This window comes from Neltuma alba, unplaced genomic scaffold (assembly GCF_004799145.2).
Source record: "Neltuma alba isolate B1F8T4 unplaced genomic scaffold, ASM479914v2 tig00011585_pilon, whole genome shotgun sequence".
Taxonomy (NCBI): Eukaryota; Viridiplantae; Streptophyta; class Magnoliopsida; order Fabales; family Fabaceae; genus Neltuma; species Neltuma alba.
Genome location: NW_021636238.1, coordinates 510,465 through 530,163, shown reverse-complemented (window position 1 = coordinate 530,163; position 19,699 = coordinate 510,465). Strand labels below are relative to the sequence as shown.

Sequence of the window (19,699 nt, the reverse complement as noted above, 5' to 3'; positions counted from 1 at the left end):
ACACTTAATTTTTTATTATAAATTTTTATTTATTTAATTAATTTATTACTTATAATATTTTTAAATTAGTTGAATGAATATATATTTTTTATTTAAAACACTTGATTGTTTGATTATAAATTTTTATTTATTTAATTAATTTATTACTTATAATATTTTTAAATTAGTTGAATGAATATATATTTTTATTCAAATTACTTAATTGTTTGATTATGATTTGTTATTGATGTAATTTATTTTTTATTTATAATATTTTTAAATTAGTTAAATGAATATATATTTTTTATTTAAATTGCTTAATTGTTTGATTATAATTTGTTATTTATTTAATTTATTTTTTATTTATATCAGCGAAATGAATATAATTCTTTATTTTCTTAATAACAGAGTAAATTTATTCTGGGGGAGGAGTTGAGGGCGGATACGATTAAGAGATTTGGGGTGGCATAGAAGAACAGGAAGGTTGACCTGTGGCGAGAGAAGAAAGGTGACGGGACGAGGCCCTTGCAGGAGATACTGACAGATATACTTGGTGGAGTCCCAGAGCAAGATTGGTTGAGTTATGTTTATTTTAAGATGTCGGCTGACCAGATAGTATGATAGTATTGCATTAATTATAATTTTTTTTCATTTTTTGTCCAATTTGACTAATTTAATTTTTTTTACATTTTGTTTCAGGCTTTTTCCCAGAGAAATACTAGAAGCGTCAGGCAGCAGACAATGCGTTATAGGGCTGGATCCAGGAGCTTTGCTATCACCTATGACGCGATTGTAAGTACTTGAAAAGAATTTGTTAAATGTGTATATGTATTTAATTTGTAATTAATAATTTCTTTCGTTTCATTTACAGAGGAAAAAGACACGGCAGGAGCAGGGATACACGCCTACCTATGGTGAGATGTGGCCAACTCTGTACAAGCCTTGAGACGGGTCTCCTGCTTCAGATGAGGTTGAGGAGATAGCGGTAAGTAATCAATTAAATATTAATATCATATTGTAGTATAAATATTATTTCATACTAATTAATATTTTTATATTAATTTTGATAGGCGCGGATGACTCAGGTCGATACTGAGCTGCAGGAGTGTCAAGGGTCTACCTTGGATCCCACCGCCTCACTTTTAGCGGGTCATGGCCGAGCGTAGCACCTTGGTTGAGTTAGCGGGCTCGGTCTTGGACCCACACTGACTAGGTTGCCCCGCTTAGGTTGCACTAGCCCTTCATACACTACAAGGAGCTCTCAGTCAGTAGCATCGTCCCATCAAGCGAGCACAGGAGTGAAGTGGCTGGGTTCCTCACCCTCAGACGAGCTACGAGAGGTGATCAGGCAAGAGGTGGCAGCCATAATAGAGGCAAGGATGGAGGAGCGTGATTGTCAGTTCTAGTTACAGCTTGACCAGTTGAAGGCAGCTGTTATGGCTATGCGTGATGTGGTGATCAGTTTCGCTCCAAACATCCTGATTCCCAAGATCCCTGACATATGCCTGCCACCAGTCCAGCCCTTGCATGACCAGCAGCCAGTCTACCCCAGCACGATCAATAGCCTGCCCACCCCCAGCAAAACCAACAGGAGGATCTAGCGCTCGACGAACATGATGTATCAGTGGTTTTGGTGGAATCGTGTTCATTTTTCAAGAAGTTGTGTGCGAAGGTCTTGATAACAGAAGAGCTTGATCAGCTACAAAATAAAATAATTCTTACACTTTATCACTTGGAGATGATATTTCCTCCATCATTCTTTACTGTTATGGTTCACTTGACTGTCCATCTTGTTCGAGAAGCAAAGGTTGCTGGCCCAGTTCACTATCGATAGATCTACCCTATAGAGAGGTACTAGATTATCTTTTATCCCCACCTCTTTAAATTTCACATTGTTATTTCATTTGCTCACAATTATTAATGGAATATTAACTTACATGTACTTGGAAAAATTAAAATCATATGTTAGGAATAAGGCGTGGCCTGAGGTGTCAATAGCAGAAGGTTATTCCAAAGTTGAGGTCCTAACTTTCTGTTTAAGGTACTTTGATGACATGGAGACATCTTTTAACCGCTCGCGTCACGTAGATGATTCTCCTCCTGGTCCTTCCACGTCAACTTTATTTCCTCCTGTAGGGAAACTAGTTGGAGGATATGAATTCTTAAGACTCACTCCCACATAGAAACTCCAGACACATAGACGTGTTTTGATAAATTGCAGCCAAGTTGAACCCTTCATGCAGTAAGTATTATATAAGCTCACTAACTTTTACACTTTATATTTGTTTCTCACTGACTCTTGTAACAAATTACACTTCACTTTAGTGAGTTTAGAAGTTACCTTAGGTAGAAGCTACGGGGGCATGCACGTTCCGCTAACATTGATAAAAGAGTCCACAAAAAGTTTTCTGGTTGGTTTACACGTCAAATACGTAATGACAACAGCCCATACACAGATGAATTCAAAGCTTTTTCCCTTGGTCTGTTAGACCATGCACAAAGGTTTACTGCATATAATGTCAATATCTTCAAGTTCTGTACAATTGGACGTGATCAGGGATTGCTCACACAAAACTCTGGAGTTTGCGGGACATTCAGGACGAGATATTATGCTAGCAGCAGTGACGGCGATATACGCTTTGGAGGCGTTCCTTACTATGGAAAGCTAATTGACATCATTGAGTTAAGTTACCAGCTTTTCACCATAACTCTGTTCAAGTGCTCCTTGGCAAATACGACAACTTCACGGGGACTCGCTACTGACCACTTGGGCATCATTTCTGTTAATTTCTCTAGACTTATTCATACGAGGGAATCTGAAGATGATGAGCCATATATTTTTGCCTTCGAGGCACATCAGGTTTACTATGTCAAGGACCAGAAACATAAAGACTGGAATATGGTCGTTCACCTCAAGCCACGGGATCTTTATGATATGGGTAATGGCGACATTACTTACGACAGCGAATCCTTCCAACCCACAAATTTTGAAAACTTCTTTCCTCAAGGAGACAATAATTTGGCCTTTATCAGGTATATGACTTTTATTAAATTATTTAAATAATTAACTACTAATTACTAATTTTTTCTAAATATATTATAATTCTAACAATAATTTTTTTAATATCTCCTTTCAAGAAGGATGATGATCAAGAATAGCAGTTTCAAAATTTTTTATCATTCAGATAATTTCTTTTTCATAAATAATTTATACAAATTAAAATTAGCTCATTTTTTTAAAAATTAAAAATTTGCAATTTCTAGCAATTAGAAAACTGCTAGAAACTGTAAATAAATAAAATTGTTTTTATCATTCAAAAATTTTTATCATTCAAATAATTTGTTTTTCATAAATAAATATGTATAAATTAAAATTAGTTTAGTTTTTTAAAAATTAAAAATTTGTAATTTCTAGTGGTTATAAAACCGCTCGAAACTGCAAATAAATAACAATATATTGGCTCAGTTTTTTAAAAATTAAAAAAAAATGCAATTTCTAGCAATTCTAAAACTGCTAGAAACTGAAAAACCGCTACAAAATGAATAAAACCGTTGCAAATAGTAAACAACCGCTAGAAACGTCTTGCTAATCTTTATAAATACCATATCACCTCCTCATTCATTTACCCCATCTCTTTTCCTTCCTCTCCTCTTCTTCTTTATAATTCTCTATTTTCTTCTTACTCTCACATGTGGTGATTTTTTCCTCTTCTTTATACGGTAAGATGGTATTCATTTTATAAATATTAATTTCTTTCATTTATCTTTATTTATAATTTACTAACATATTTATCTATCTTTTTCTTTCAGATTTTTCTTTTTCACATTTGTCATGCCTCCTCAACCGATTCAACATAAGAGTTAAGGTTCAATATTTTAAACTATCCCATCTCCAATTCAACTATCTTATTAAATTAAAAATTCAATTTAATTCAATTCATTTGACATAATCATAATTTAATTACCTATATTATTTATCAAAAAATTCAAATATATAACATCTAATACATTAGTAAATATACATATTAACAAAAATTCTCTAATATAATCTATTTAATGGTTTTTTAATTTATAATATTATATTTTTTAACAATAAAACATTTGAATTTTTTTTTTCACCAGGAATGAACTTTGTAGCGGTTTAGGAACCGCTAGAAAATTTTAAAAAAGAGGGAAAATTTTGCAAAATTCAAATTTGGTTGCACCTAGCGCCAGTTTTCTAGCAGTTAATAGCTGCTAGAAATTTTTGGTGCCAATTTGAAAATTTTGTTTCCTGGCAAAGACGGATTTTAGTACAAAACTTTCTAGCGGTTTTGGCGCCAATATGAAAATTTCCTTTCCCGGCAAAATGCAATTTCGTCTAAAACTTTCTAGTGGTTTCTGCAATTGCTAGAAATATTTTTTTTTAATTTTCTAGCGGTTTTTAACACTAGAAATGTCATCTCATTCACCTACGCTTGCTTGTTTTTTCTGACAGTTAGTGTAACCGCTAGAAAGTTTTTGGCATTTTGACCACACTGCATAACGGTTTCCTTAACCACTAGAAAACTGTTTCTTACACTTGATTTTCTAGTGGTTAGACAAACCGCTACAAATGTTATTTGTTGCGATTTAAACTGCTAGAGACGTCATAATTTAACCGCTAGAAAATACATATTTTTTTGTAGTGCGTCTTCGGTGTTCAGATTCGTTAATGGGTAGCTTCTTGGCATTCTATTTCTCGTTTTCATCTTCTGGTTCAGATTCCCTTTAAGATCTCATTCTATTTGTGGGTTATTTTTTATTTTCAAGTTTCATATCTCTTTTTCGGCTGTGTTGAAAATTTTTCTATTGGTACTAACTGATTGTCTTCACTTGTGACACTGCATAGAATCAGCACTTGATTTGGTTGATTGGATTCTCTGCAATTCATTCTACGAGATGGAATTTGGTAAGTATTTTCTTTTCTGGATGTCAAATGTTTTAAGTAACTTCTTTTGTGGAGGTTTCCTTATGGCTAGAATTAGAGTTATTGGTGTACATGAGTCTCTGTTTAACAAGTATGGCGGCTGCAGATTACTATACGATCACATTTTGATGCTTTGCTTGGTTTTTTGGATGTTTATATACTGCTATGTGATTTTTATCTGAAATTCTGAATCCTGTAAAGTAGTAATCTGTGTCCCTGCAGGGGTTGTTAGGAAAGTTGTTTCCTTTCTTTGTTATTCAAGCTTCCATACAAAAATTTCAAAACCAAGAAATAAATAAATATATTTGGACCATCAGAGCCGAATAGAGGTTCATGGGTGGGTGAATTTATTGTAGTTTAATTTGCTTTATTCTGTTACTATTTTGATTTGGCACCTTAGCTTTCTTGAATGACATTCAAATATAATCATCTAACAACTCAAACAGCTTACATAAACTTTAACCCATGCCCTCTATTTTATATTATGATGTTCATTCTGTTTTGACTTAAAAGCATAATGGATGATTAGAGAAGATAAAAAACATGGCATTGAATAGAACCTGTAAAAAAATTCTGCCTCTGGTCTTCAGCCTATTATTAACGGTATAAAAAATGGTACTTCTCAGAATTTTTTGTATGTTTTAAAGGATGAGAACACTAAGTTAAAAATCTATTGTCTTTGGACTATCAGACTTTGCTAAACTAGTTTTTCCTTTATAAAGAGGAAAGTGAAATGGATTGTACATAAATCTTATAAGAAGGGCATTGGAACTATGATACTAGTGAAAATTTGGTCTATTGGATTTTAATAAAATCTTATATAGGTGAAGGTTAAGTTGATGCAATTATATATATATATATATATTTTTTATAATTTTGCTATTCATATAAAAATTATGATATTTTGTTTCTTGTTTTTGTTCTATTTCTATCTATTCCTTTCTCTCAATGCTCATGAGTATCGCTTATCTCTTTACATGTGCACTTTAATTTTGCAAAATAGTTTGCCATGAATAAGGTTGATTTATGCTTGTTATTCTGAGTACTGCTTGGGTCAGCAGTTTTGGAAAGAAGTTTATCATGAATAAGGTTGATATTTATGCTTGTTATTTTATTTCTCGAAGATTGCTTTCAAGGGAAAAAGTAGTTAGTTTATTGTTGTCGATTGGAACATTAAGTATTGCTTCATGTATATTTCGTATGGATTTTATATATTATAATGTTTGTGATTTTTATTTATTCATTAGCTAATTTATGGCTCAATTTGTTTCTCCACAGTGACATTCAGTTTGCTATGACCTCAGCTCCAACCGCTTGTGACCCCAACAATGGTTCTTGATAGTTTAGCAATTTGGGAGATTTAAGATTTGTTGGGATTATCTTTATTGATGTATTTATCTTTCCATTGTATAATTTGTGTACTCTCTTTAATGAAATTAAATTATTTTTATGATTGTAAGAAATTATGTGAATATTGTATTTGATATATTACTAACATTAATGGTTAATTTTCTCATATAGCATGTATAGTGATTTTAATTTAGTTATTCATTATTTTCTTTTGATATTTATTAAAATAATATATATTTTAAATTTAACAATTTAATTTATATATTTTTAAAATATTTTTTTTACTTTTAGCGGCGACTATTAATGTCGCCGCCAAATGTTACCTTTAGTAGCAACAATTTAGTCGCCGCTGAAAGTAAATTTAACAATTTAATTTATAATTTATATATTTTAAAAAAAATTACATTTAGCGGCGACTAAATTGTCACCGCTGAAGGTAACGTTATGCGGTGACATTAATAGTCACTGCTGAAGGTAGCCTTTAGTGACGACTTATTGTCGTTGTTGAAAGTATATTTTTGACGGTGACTTAATTTTTAATGGCAACATTTTTTAGTTTTAGCAGTGACTTTTCAGCAGTGGTTTTTTTTGTCACCGCTGATAAGTATCAGCAACAGTTGCTACAACAACAATTTAGTGGCTACTTTTTGTTGCCGCTAAAAACTTTCAGTGGCGACTTTTTGAAAGTCGCCACTAAAAGTCAATTTTGTTCAATGCGCGCGTACACACATATGTGCTTCCAAACTTAGCTTGAATTATGCAGGTGTTTATAGATTTTCTATAGTTTTCAACCATTATAAACGTTAACTTGACATTGTTTTAAGAAAATAGTCATCAATTTATACCACATTATTTACAGGAAAAAAAACTATAACACACTATTTCAAGGCTAATATGGTCCACTATTGCCTTTTCAATTAATATAATAATTACAATCATCATGAACGTACATTTAAAAATAAACTATAAGATACACAGAATATTAGAAAGGGAATTACATTATACAAACATTATTGGCGCAATATGAAAAGTAAAATATTGATAATCCAACACATCACCTTCCGTCATTCAAGTTACTCAACACATGATCAATGCTAAACGCACCCGTGTTTCTATAATTGATACTATCCCGACTTTCATTAACACCAGATGTCTCCCCAAGCAATGGTTGAATTTCTTCTGAATTATTATCATTGTTTACCCATGAATGCTTCCTTGTCTTCCTTATTCCCTCTAGCTCCATTGCAACTTCTTTCATGCTTGGCTCAATGAGAGGAAGGAGAGGGGAGGGATTTTAATGGAGGGAAGGGGAGGGGAGGGGAGTGGAAGGATTTTAATATTATCTTGTTTGGATTTATAAAAAAAGAGGGGGAGGGGAGGGAAAAATATTTTAATATGGACAATTTTGCTCTTATTTTATTTAAGGTGTGGGCATAATGGTCACAACATGACAAAATATAGACATAATGGTCACAACATGACAAAATATGGGCATAATAGTCATAATATGACAAAATATTGCCCTTTCCCTCCAAATCCTCCCAATTTTGGAGGGGAGGTTGAGAAGGGGAGGGGAGGGGAAATTTTAAAAATTTTTCCCTCCCCTCCTAAAATTTGTGTGTTGCCAAACAAGGGGAAATGATTAAAATCCCTCCCCTTCCTTCCCCTCCCTCCCAAATCCCTCATACCAAACACACCCTTAAGCATCTCTCAGCAAGGGAGGCCACTTCCCTCAGCATCTCCTTATTATTTTCATCGTTCATTATGCGAACTTCAAGTAGTTCAAACAATTGACCTCTCTTCAAGGATGAAAGGAAATACTTGGCAAGACATCTTTCCTCTTCTGGTTTATCAAATGAAAGAGCTTTCTTCCCTGTCAGTAGCTCCACGAGCACCACTCCAAAACTATATACATCACTTTTCTCCGTGAGTTGGCTCGTTTGCATGTATTCTGGATCCAAGTATCCTAGAGTTCCTTGTACCATTGTGGCTAATTCTCTTTGATCAAGGGGAACCAACTTAGAAGCTCCAAAATCAGACACTTTGGCTGTGTATTCTTCATCTAAAAGTATGTTAGAGGTCTTGACATCTCTATGGATTATGGGTATGCAGGCACCAGAGTGCAGATATGATAGTGCTTCTGCTGTCTCTGCTGCTATCTTCAAATGTGTTTCGCAAGACATCTTGGAAGCCTTCTCTTCATCGTGAATGTGACCATAAAGGGTGCCGTTGTTGACAAGCTCATAGACTAACAAAGGAATTTCAGTTTCTAAACAGCATCCAAGTAGTTTCACCACGTTCTTATGATTTATTTGTGAAAGGACAATGATCTCGTTGATGAACTGTTCAATTCGGTTTTGATCCAAGAGTTTCGACTTCTTGATTGCGACAATTTTTTTGTCCGTCAGTGATCCCTTATAAACAGTTCCATATCCTCCTTCTCCAAGAATTGAGCTATAATGGTAGTTGTCGGTTGCCCTTTTTAATTCCTCTGTGGTGAAAATTTTAACTGTTTGGGAGGAAGCTTCTTTAACAGAGAGTCGTTGTTGCATGATGAAGCCACCATTTTGTTGAAACAATTTTTCCTTTTGCTTGATCAGATTCCACTTTTGGTATATCAAGTACAGCCAAGACACACAAACAACCAAAGCGACAATGGCTCCACTTGTCCCTACATATCAGTATTGAAGAATAGGAAACATTTTAGTGGTGGACTCTACACACACACACACACACATATATGGAGGAATGACACTTTAAGACCAATATTTCAATTCAATACAGCATGAGACAAAAAATAGAAAAAAATTCCACTAAAATAATTTTGGCTGTGAATAAACAAATAAAGTTACACAATTACCTTTTCCCCTTAATTTTTTCACGCTGGAGTTTGATTGATTGTGCAAGTTATTATATAGCCAGTCAATAGTAAATTGTAAAAGACGAGCATCAAACTTTGCAACAAGTACTTCCAAATTTTAGACTATTCAAATTTAGAGACTAATTTTGATATTGATAGAGGTCTAAGAATTTCACAGTGAGTTTCCTAATTTTGATATTGACACACACACACACACACACATATCTGTGTGTGTGAAAAACTTACGACAGATATTTCAACCTTATGGATGACCATATTAATTGGCAATTGTTTTTCCAAATTTTGGCATGAAAAATTTAAAGAGAAATAGTGATTATGTAATTTTATATGAGTATTATTAATGTAAAAACTACTTCTTTGGCCCAAAAAAAAAGCGCTACTTAACTAATTTAAATCAATTTAAAAATTAATAATTTATTAATTCTAACAAATGGGACATGATTTCTCTACGTTAGATTATATGGGTTTCTAATAAATTAGATAATTAGTTTGAAAAAAATGATAAATATGAGGAAAAAAGTGGGTTAATTAAGGTCTTACACTTCGGAATAAAATCATCTCCCTAACTAGTTAGTCTAACATTAAGAACCAGATGAGCATTAAGTGCGAAAGGTCTTTTGCCAAAATTTTGTTTCCAAATATCAAATTAATGAAATGTAATATGCTAATTGTCAAAGTTGTATTATGACCAAGTTTTATTTAAAGATTTATTGCAATTGTGTTTTAGAGGCATAAAGTTGTTAGTTTAGAACTAAAACTTGTTAATTGCGTAACTGAATTTATTTATTTTCAATGTTGTATTGTAATAAACTTTTATTCAAAGACTTACACAAGTGTGTTATGAAAATAAAAAAATATTAATTTAGAATTGAAATGTGTTAACTGTAAAATAAAACATATGTTAATTTAAAATTCTTCTCTTTTAGTTTCTAAGGCAATGAAAAGGGTATTAGAATCATTTCATAAAATTTTTAAATCATTTTTTGGATCATGTGACCTAATTAGGAATTTGACAAATTTAATAACCTAAATAAAAATTTGGATTATTTAAGTGTCTTTTTAAAAAAATTTCCTTTCTCCCAATCATATACACCCCTCCGTAAAATGGAGAAAGATAAAGTTAGAAAAAGTTACGCACAGGTCCCAAGTAACATAAATTACTACTAAAAGGTCCTGTAAAATCCTCAAACAACTAGGAAGTCTTAAGGGGCTTGAAACAACTAGGAGATTCAAAATGTCTAATTACTATTTTTCCCTTCATCACTTGAAACAAAAACTGAATCAGAAAGTGTAGGCTCCGCTCATTCACACAACGCTCTTGGTGACTCTGACTCTCGCTCGTCATTGCTCATCATCATCACTGGGCTCCTTGTGGTCGTTGTGGTCCTTATTCCCCATCACGCCTAACTGTCATCCGTACGAGATAAGCTAATAGGTATATATCATAATTTTCTCTGCTAATGCGAAAGACAACATCAACGAGGTGTATTAACTATCTAATTGGAAGCTGTTGATAAGTTAGGCAATGTCAGCTAACAACTAACTGTAGAGGATAACATAACCTCAACATAGTATCATATTATAACCAAATACTATCATGTAACAACTTTAACGCTAAAATGGAAAGCTGTTGAAAGTTATTAACAACTTTAACTAAACCTAATTGGATTATAGTAGAATTTTGTTACAGACAGCCATTAACAACCTCAACAGTGTGTATTAACAACCTAATGGGAATCTGTTGACAAGTTAGGCAGTGTCCGCTAACGGCTAACACCCTCAACATCCAAATCACACGCTGTGAAGGTTGTTAGTGGCTATCTAAATTAAGTTACTGATATAAGTTCATCATTTCATCTACTTTCAGTATTACATGCTTTCTTTACACTTATAAAGTTAGTGGTTAGCAGACACTACCTAACTTATTAATAGATTCTCAATGGGTTGTTAATACACACTATTGATGTTGTTAATGGTTGCCTGCAACAAAATTATTCTATAATCCTATTAGGTCTAGCTAAAGTTGTTAATGGCTTTCAACAACTTTTCATTTCACCGTTAAAGTTGTTATATGATACTATTTGGTTATAATTTGATCTTATATGGAGATTATGTTATCCTATAAAGTCAGTTGTCAGTGGACATTGCCTAACTTATCAACAGATTCCTATTGGGTTGTTAATACGCGGTGTTGAGGTTGTTAGTGGCTGTCTGCAACAAAATTCTGCTATAATTCTATTAGGTTTAGTCAAAGTTGTTAATGGCTTTCAACAACTTCTCATGTTAGCATTAAAATTGTTACATGATAGTATTTGGTTATAATTTGATCTTATGTGGAGGTTACATTATCCTTTAAGGTCAGTTGTTAGCTGACACTGCCTAACTTGTTAACAGCTTCTAATTGGGTTGTTAATACATGTCGTTAATATTGTCTTTCGCATTGGCTGAGAAAATTATGATATATACCTATCAGCTTATCTCACATCGATGACAGCTAGGTGCGATGGGAAATAGGGACCACAATGACCATGAGGAGCCTAGTGATGATGATGAGTGGTGACAAGCGAGAGTCAGAGCCATCGAGAGCATTGTGCGAATGAGCAGAGCCTACATTTTCTGATTCAGTTTTTGTTTCAGGTGATTAAGGGAAAAATAGTAATTGGACATTTTAAATCTCTAACCCTCAAGTCCCTCAGGACTTCCTAGTTGTTTGAAGATTTTGCAAGACCTTTTAGTAGTAATTTCTGTTACTTGGGACTGTGCGTAATTTTCCCATTAAGTTATATCCTTATGCACAAAATACTGTAATAACAACACATGCATCCAACACATGCTTCTAATGATGGCTTATTCTCTATTAAGAGTGCGTATCAATTAATTGAACCACCCCCTATGGATAAATATGATCCAGTTTTCAAACTGATATGGAAATGGAAAGGAGCTAACAGAATTAGAACTTTCCTGTGGCGAATTTACAATGACAGGCTGCCTATTAATACTTGGAGGATTAGGTGTTCTTCTTGTTTGCCCACCTGTGCTCAATGTCAAGATGAAACAGAGGACATCTTACATGTCCTGCGTGATTGTTTCTACGCAAAGAATATGTGGTTAATGCATCTCAACCATAGGTATGTGCAATCCTTCTTTTCCCTTTCTTTAAGAGACTGGATTGCTAATAATCTCAAATAAGGCATGGGGAGAGTAGATAATGACGAGTGGAATTTTTTCTGGGGCATATCTGTATGGAAATTATGGAATTGGAGGAATAGCGCTTTATTTAATGTTGACTTCATCGAACCAAGTGATCCTTCTTCCTATTTGAGGAATTGCTGGAAGTTTTTTACCTTCAACAACAGTGGTAGTGATACAAATGCTTTAATTGTAGCTGATTCTGCTGAACCCTCTTACTCTTGGATTCCTCCTCCCTGGGACTGGATAAAAGTTAATATGGATGGGGCTATGGATTTGGGTTCTAAGAGAGCTGGGTGTGGTGGCCTGTTGCGTGACTAAAAAGGACACTCGATAGCAGGATTTTCTCATGAACTTGGTACTTGTAGTGCTCAAGAGGCGGAAGAATGGGCAATTTATAAAGGGCTTAAGTTAGCCTGGGATTTTGGATTTAAATTGGTGATTATTGAATCAGATGCAAAGATGCTAATTGAACAGCTTAGGAAGGGGAATCAAAGAACAGATGGCAGCCTTCTACACTTCTAGATTCAGAATTTTGTTATGTTTTGACTGGACTGTAAAATTGGAATGCATTTCAAGAAGAAGGAACAGAGTTGCAGATGTTTTAGCAAAGATAGAGATTTCATCCTCGCAGTTTTTTGATGTTAGCCCAAGCAGCTTACGGGCTCTAGCAGAAGAATGTATGAGATACAATCCCATTGTCTCTTAATTTTTTCACGCATCTAGCCTCTTTTGTGGCAAAAAAAAAAAAAAAAAGTCAAAACAGGTAATTAGCTAGAACCATCGTTTTTCCTCAAATAGTAAGCCATCATCCATTCTCCTTTAATTCTGTACCATATAATTTGCTGGATTATGATGAACTAATGAGCACAAGTCACACTGTAAAAGATTTATACAACAAATTAATGTGAAGCAAAGGAAAAAATTGAACACAAATGAGACCACTCAGGTAACTCCCTTCTAGGTTATCTCGTTTCGATTCAATAACAATTCTTCCTTCTGCCTCAAGCTGAGTAATGAGATAGGTTATTAGGGAAACATCCGGTGCCTCATGGAGCCCAAATCACCCTTGATCAAAAGCCGATTTACAAAATCGCACATGAACAAGTTTTGTCATTCCCAAATTCAAATTCATTATCTAATCCATCCGCTTCGTTGCAAGAAAACAAGGGGAAATTAAAACAGTTGAGGACTAGATATGGTACCTTATAATTGCCGATAAAAAACACACAGCAAAATAAAGGAAAGAATGTCAAAACATGAGAAAGCTAGGAACAAAACATAAGAAAGCCTTCTGGTGTGCCGATGAGCGGAACTGGAGAGAAAGACCGTAGAGGCGATAAGAACGAACCGGACTAAGGGCGAGATGAGGGCAATGATTGTCTACAACAAAGTGGGTGTTGGCGGCTGAAGGAGGGAAGCCGACGAAGCGTGAAGCGACTAATAAAGAGGAAAAATGGTTTTAAATCCGACGGGTAAAGCCGGAATATTAAAACAAAGGAAAATCGTAACAAGATTTCATCTAAAAGAATTAAATACAAAAAGGTCTTTTAAAATTATCAAATTATTCTAAAGTCTCAAAGGACCTCATTGCAAAACATTTTATTTATTTAATTACCAAATTACTCTTTTTTTTAAGTATGTATTGACAACTAAAAGAGTAGTCGTTGACAACTTAAGGTATAATGATTAACAACTATTGTAGCAGGTATTAACAACATGTTACACCTTACTTTTAGATCATATTTTACCTCAATTAAAACCATTTAGAACCATATCTTATGGCCTTAAGTTAGAAAATTTTGAACCTTAAAATTTTTTAAATTCAGGTTACTATTTATTTTAATCCTTACAAAGACTAAACTTTGAAAATTCATAACTAATTCTAGAAAAATCGAAATGAGGTGGTTCTAAGTTTTACTTAAAGCTCTTAACATCATCTTTAGAGGAAAAATAGTCACTGGTATTAGAACTCACCAAATAAACCAGAATTCGTGCAAACTGGTACTGTTCATATAGTCATTTTTCAATTTTTCAGAATTTATGCCCAACTTTGGAAGAGCATAACTTTTTGTACAAAAATACAAATTTAATGAATCACCACTTGTTTTAAAGCTAAAAATATGATTTATCTTCTTGCCAAGTTTCAGCTCAAAAATCATCCAATTGCATAAAATTTTGTTGGTCAAACTTGACCCTTAAAAAGTCAACTTTTATCTCCTCTTTATGAAATTCTTGCCTTTTTCTCCTCTTTTCAATTCATATAACCATTCTAACATAATCCAGCCACATAATACAACATATAATAAGTCATCCTTCATAAATTACAACCCTTGATAGTCAACCAACACATAGTCATAAATGTTACAAAGGTTGTACATAATGTTCAATATACATTCAATACAATTCCATAACATATTTCCTTCATGGGAATACCATTTCCTTGCCCTTTGCTACACCATTTGAGGTTCCTAATAGTTGTTTGTACATAGAGAGGAATGAGATTTCATAGAAATCTCAATAGCAAGGAATTACAATAATAATGTCAAACATGCAAGGTAGATTACAAATAGATTTATGAACATTCTATGCCATGCAAGTATCATCACAATCCACTCATAAATAACATGTTAATACATGTTTTCAAGATATACAATGCAATCAACTAACATGATCATTTTCATCAAATAATCTCAAATACAATATAGCATATATTCAAGTAATCATATTTTGTACAACCAAGCAAGTTAACATTAAAAATTATAAATTCCATATTACCTCTTTTTAATCCACAACTTCAGCCTCTTTGATTCCTTTGGGTTCCTTCTTGTTCTCTTGGACAATGCCTTGATTAATCCTTGATTCTTGCTTGATAATTTTTGCTATATTTTTGCATGTTCTTGGCTCCCAAATCCCAGCTTTTTCAGCAGCAAAATCTCCCCCTTTTGAGTGTCTAAAAAAACGAAATTGAAGGCTTGTGGGAGGAGTATATATAAGCAAAATTTTGGTCCTATCTTGCCTCCAAGTGTGCCCAAAAAATCTGGATAATTTGGGGTAGGTGGACACCTCAAAATGCTGCAAAAGTCTGGAGGTGTACAAGTGCTCCTTAGGTAATAATTTTAAGATAAAATTATGTGATATTTTGTATTATTTTTTACCATAGTTATGTGCAACACTTGGCCACGAATTAATGTTCATTTCTAGCCCAAAATCAAGTCCAATGGGCTGGAGAAAGAAGGAATAAGTATCACTTTGCATCTCCAAACATTTTTCTATCCGATTTTTTCGTATAGGCTAAAATTCTTTTCTAATTTTCAAAAAAAAATTTCTGGACCTCCAAAAATTAATTTCTTCCCATAAATAAATCATATTTTAATATAGGAAGGTCTCCTGAAATTTTCAGAATTTATCTCAACCTCTAACTATTTACTTTGAATTTTCTCCGAAATTAGTCTTTACCAATAAGATTTCGGTAATAAATATTCTAAAATTAATCTTTTCACCTACAGGGCTTGGAAAAATTTTTATAAACTCAAATAAATCCTTAAATGATTTTTTTCATATTTTTTCTAGAATTATTGAAGCCTCTACATATTTAAAATAATTGTTTCATACTAGTTTTTTTACTGTTTTTCTCCAAAAACCTCAATTTATAGAAAATTTTGTAATAATGTATTTTCATGCCATTTCCACTTTTAGGGTCTCAAATGGAGTTCCAAAACCTTTAATTTATCTTTTTACCATTTTTTGAGAATTTTCTGAAAATTTTCTCCAAATTTCTTATTTTGCCCTTCCTGAATTGATAATTTCAAAAATATCAGTTCGGACAAAAGTCGAATCTTAACTCCCAAGTTGTTTCACCTCTAAGTCTACTTTACTATTTGACCCTCTATCTAATTTATTATTTACATTCCCGTGGTCAAATTTGGTGGGATGTGACACAACACATTTTCTTAGCTCATCACAAAATATAATGCATGAATTGTTAATATCTGTCGTGATAGTTGTTAATCCTTACATCTTAAGTTGTCAACGACTACTCCTTTAGTTTTCAATACACATTTAAAAAAAATAAGGGCAATTTGGTATAAACAAATGAATTTTCTTGCAATGAGGTCCTTTTGAGACTTCAAAATAATTTGATAATTTCAATGAATTTTTTGTATTTAATTCTTTTGGGTAGGAGCTTATTGTAATTTTTCTTTGAAATAATGATGGGACAATTTAGCCAAACTGTGATACATTATTTCTCTCCCTTCCAAAACAAACCCCAAAGGAGGAGGGATGAGGGTGGAGGGTAGGGAAGCAACAAAAAGATAAAAATTTCCTTCCCCTTCCCACTCTTTTTCTAAACCAAACAACCTTGCTTTTTCCTTTTTCCTTCTCTCTCCTTTCTTCCTTTTTTTTTTAAAAAAAGAACCCAACCAAACACTATTTAAGAGGAAAAATGTAATTCAACGTAGTATGTCAAACCAACGGATTAAACTGAAAGACATGACATCCCATTCGTAATGGCTGTGGTGGGTTCGGAACGCAACAGGGTGTTTGGTATAATCAAAAAGTACTTTTAAAAAAGTACTATCATGCAAATTAAGATAAAACTTATCTCACATATTTATTTCATATACAATCACGGTTTAGTTTTTAGTGTCTACCCAAACATTCCTTTTTAACAGAATAAATCTACTCTTGAATCTGTCCTCTAACCGGAATAAATCTAGTGATCGATATTTTTAACGGAGATCTTGGGATATAGATCATAAAAAGGCAAGCACATTCAATGCTTATCAAAGAAGTAAACATGTAGTGCTCATCTTGCTCATCTTAGTTTTGATAATGTAAATTGATTTTGGATGATCCACATGTAATTTAAATTGTTTAAAGAATTTTTTATTTAATTATAAAATTATATATATAATTTCATAACGAACACTTCTTAAAAAATAAAGGGAAAATGGCAAATAAAGATCCCCAATATGTGAAATTGTGATTTGGGACCCTTAATTTGAAAAATAGCAAATAAAGACTCAGTCCCATATTGCAAATATGAAATCTTGGTGGAATATCTGAAATGCCCCTCAGCCAAGTTGTGATTTGGTTTGCCGAAGTTGTCATTCGCTAAAGTGAACTTGTCATTTCCCATAGTCAACTTATCATTTGGCATACCCTTAGTCAAGTTGTGATTTGGTCTACTGAAATTGTCATTTGCTGAAGTGAACTTGTCATTTTCCATAGTCAACTTGTTACTTGGCTAAGGAGCATTTCAAACATTTCATCAAAACTTCATATTTGCAATATGGGACTGGGTCTTTATTTGTCATTTTTCAAATTGAGGGTCCCAAATCGCAATTGCACATATTGGGGTCTTTATTTGTCATTTTTCTAAAAATAAATTTATTATTAAAAAATGTTAAATTTTAAATTTTAAATTTAAACTATCCAGACCATATTTTAAATGGTTCAAATTTCATTATAGCAATGAGCAGTGATAAGCACTAAATGAGAACTGCATAAAAAAACGTACTTTTCCTTAAAATTAGTCTAAAGGGGGGACAAGGGTAATATCTAGGGTGTGTTTGGATGAAACCAAACCATGGTTTGAAAAAGTGATTCTGGAGAATAGATTCTGAGAAAAAGTGATTATGAGAAGTGAGAGTGTTTGGATAGTTATTACCAGAAGCACTTTTTACATGTCAAAATTACCAAAAAGGGTATAAGTTAATATGATAATTATGTAAGGAATAGATTTTATGATATATTTTGATTTGAGAAAATAAAATTGTTAATGAAAAAATTTTTAGTAACATAATTAATAATATATAACATAATATAATTAATATATAATTAATATGTGTATATATATTTATAAAACATAATATTAAATATGTTTATAGAAAAATGAATTTTTTTTTGGCTAACAGATAATTAATTAATTTTCTTTAAAGATTTTAAATGTGAAATATATATATTTAGAGTAATTAATTAATTAATTAAAAGAAAAGGGAGCAAAACGGTGCGCACCACCCCCAACCTAATATACTATATTCAATCTTCTTCTTCATCTTGGCGGAGAAGCTAAACACGAGGCGGAGCAGGCTAAGGGAGAACATGCCGAACGAGCAGAGAACGAAACACACACACACGGGGGACGGTGGCTGGGAAAAACAGGGGACCGAAGCATAAACACAAGACGGAGACGCTGCGCGACGGTAGAGGGGGAACCTCCCTTCATCACCATCGTCTTCATCCCTTCTTCTTCTCAGCACGACCACAGAACCAGCGACGGCACGAGCTCGATGAACCAGTGAACCAGAAGGAGTGGGCTACAAGAAACTCAAAAGAAAAGAACGTGCGACAAGTGGGGTTTCACAAAGAATATTTGACAGAAGCACATACTTCGACGGGAAGAATTTCATACCTGAAGAGCGAAGCGGCGAGCAGAGAAGGTGAGCTTCTTGAGAGTGAATGCCCGAGCAGAGCGAAGAGCGAAGATAGCGGAAATTGCGAGCAAAGCGAAGCGAGCAGAAGAGTGATCGCGACGCGAGTAGAGCACAGTGGAGAGAATCGCGAGCACAGCAAAGCGGAGAGAATGCACGAGCAGAGTAGTCCGTTGCCTTCAATTATTGGGTGTCGGCCAACAGATTTCAAGGGTATTTTTGGGTCAAATGCGGTTGCCTTCAGTTATTCAGCCAGAAGCGAGAATTTCTTGCTTATGATGAAACCATGGTTTCATCAGTGGAAACCATGGTTTCAAGCAAGACCACGGTTTATGCAAAATGTCTGCCTGTTTGGATGACATTTTGTGCAAACCATGGTTTGGCCTTCCAAACCATGGTTTCCAGTGTCATCCAAACAGGACCCTAGTCTAGAGATAAGATGTTTAAATATTTCAAAAGTATCCACAAAGGAGCACCCAGTATCCGAAATTTTTTTGCTCTTATATGTCTTGAAAATTTATTTTCGTAGCAAAATTACCTTAGCTATTATTCATAGTTAAGTTTAACTGTTAAATTATACAGTTTGATTGATGTTTTTAATGATCAAACTTAACAGCAGATAACGATTCAAGATATAAATGTTATGAAATAAAACTTCCAGGGCATATGAGAGCCAGAAAAAAAACTTCCAGCTGTTAGGTGCTCCTTTATGGATATTTCCAGGGTATTTAAGCACCTAATCCCTAATATCTACAATAAACATAGCCTTAATGCACCCAAATTCAGAACATCACGAAATGTTAAATGGCCTACCTGATAAAAGAGATGGTCCTGCTGGAAGGATACTATAGACGGACATAGTACAAGCCATTTATAAGAGGCTCAAGGTTTTCAAAGCTGTATATATTGAATTCA

The 19,699-nt window shown here is 33.5% G+C and overlaps 1 protein-coding gene across 1 annotated transcript; it reads right to left on the bottom strand.

Annotated features, from left to right (window-relative positions):
• Nucleotides 1-1,385: 1,385 nt before the first annotated feature.
• Nucleotides 1,386-19,146, bottom strand: LOC114715284 (putative wall-associated receptor kinase-like 16). Its single transcript, XM_028900082.1, has 5 exons — nucleotides 19,070-19,146; nucleotides 18,766-18,961; nucleotides 18,388-18,670; nucleotides 7,966-8,948; nucleotides 1,386-1,544 (listed from the first exon to the last, which is right to left on the bottom strand). Exons 1-5 carry the CDS (start codon nucleotides 19,144-19,146, stop codon nucleotides 1,386-1,388), a joined length of 1,698 nt encoding a protein of 565 aa, XP_028755915.1.
• Nucleotides 19,147-19,699: the final 553 nt, after the last annotated feature.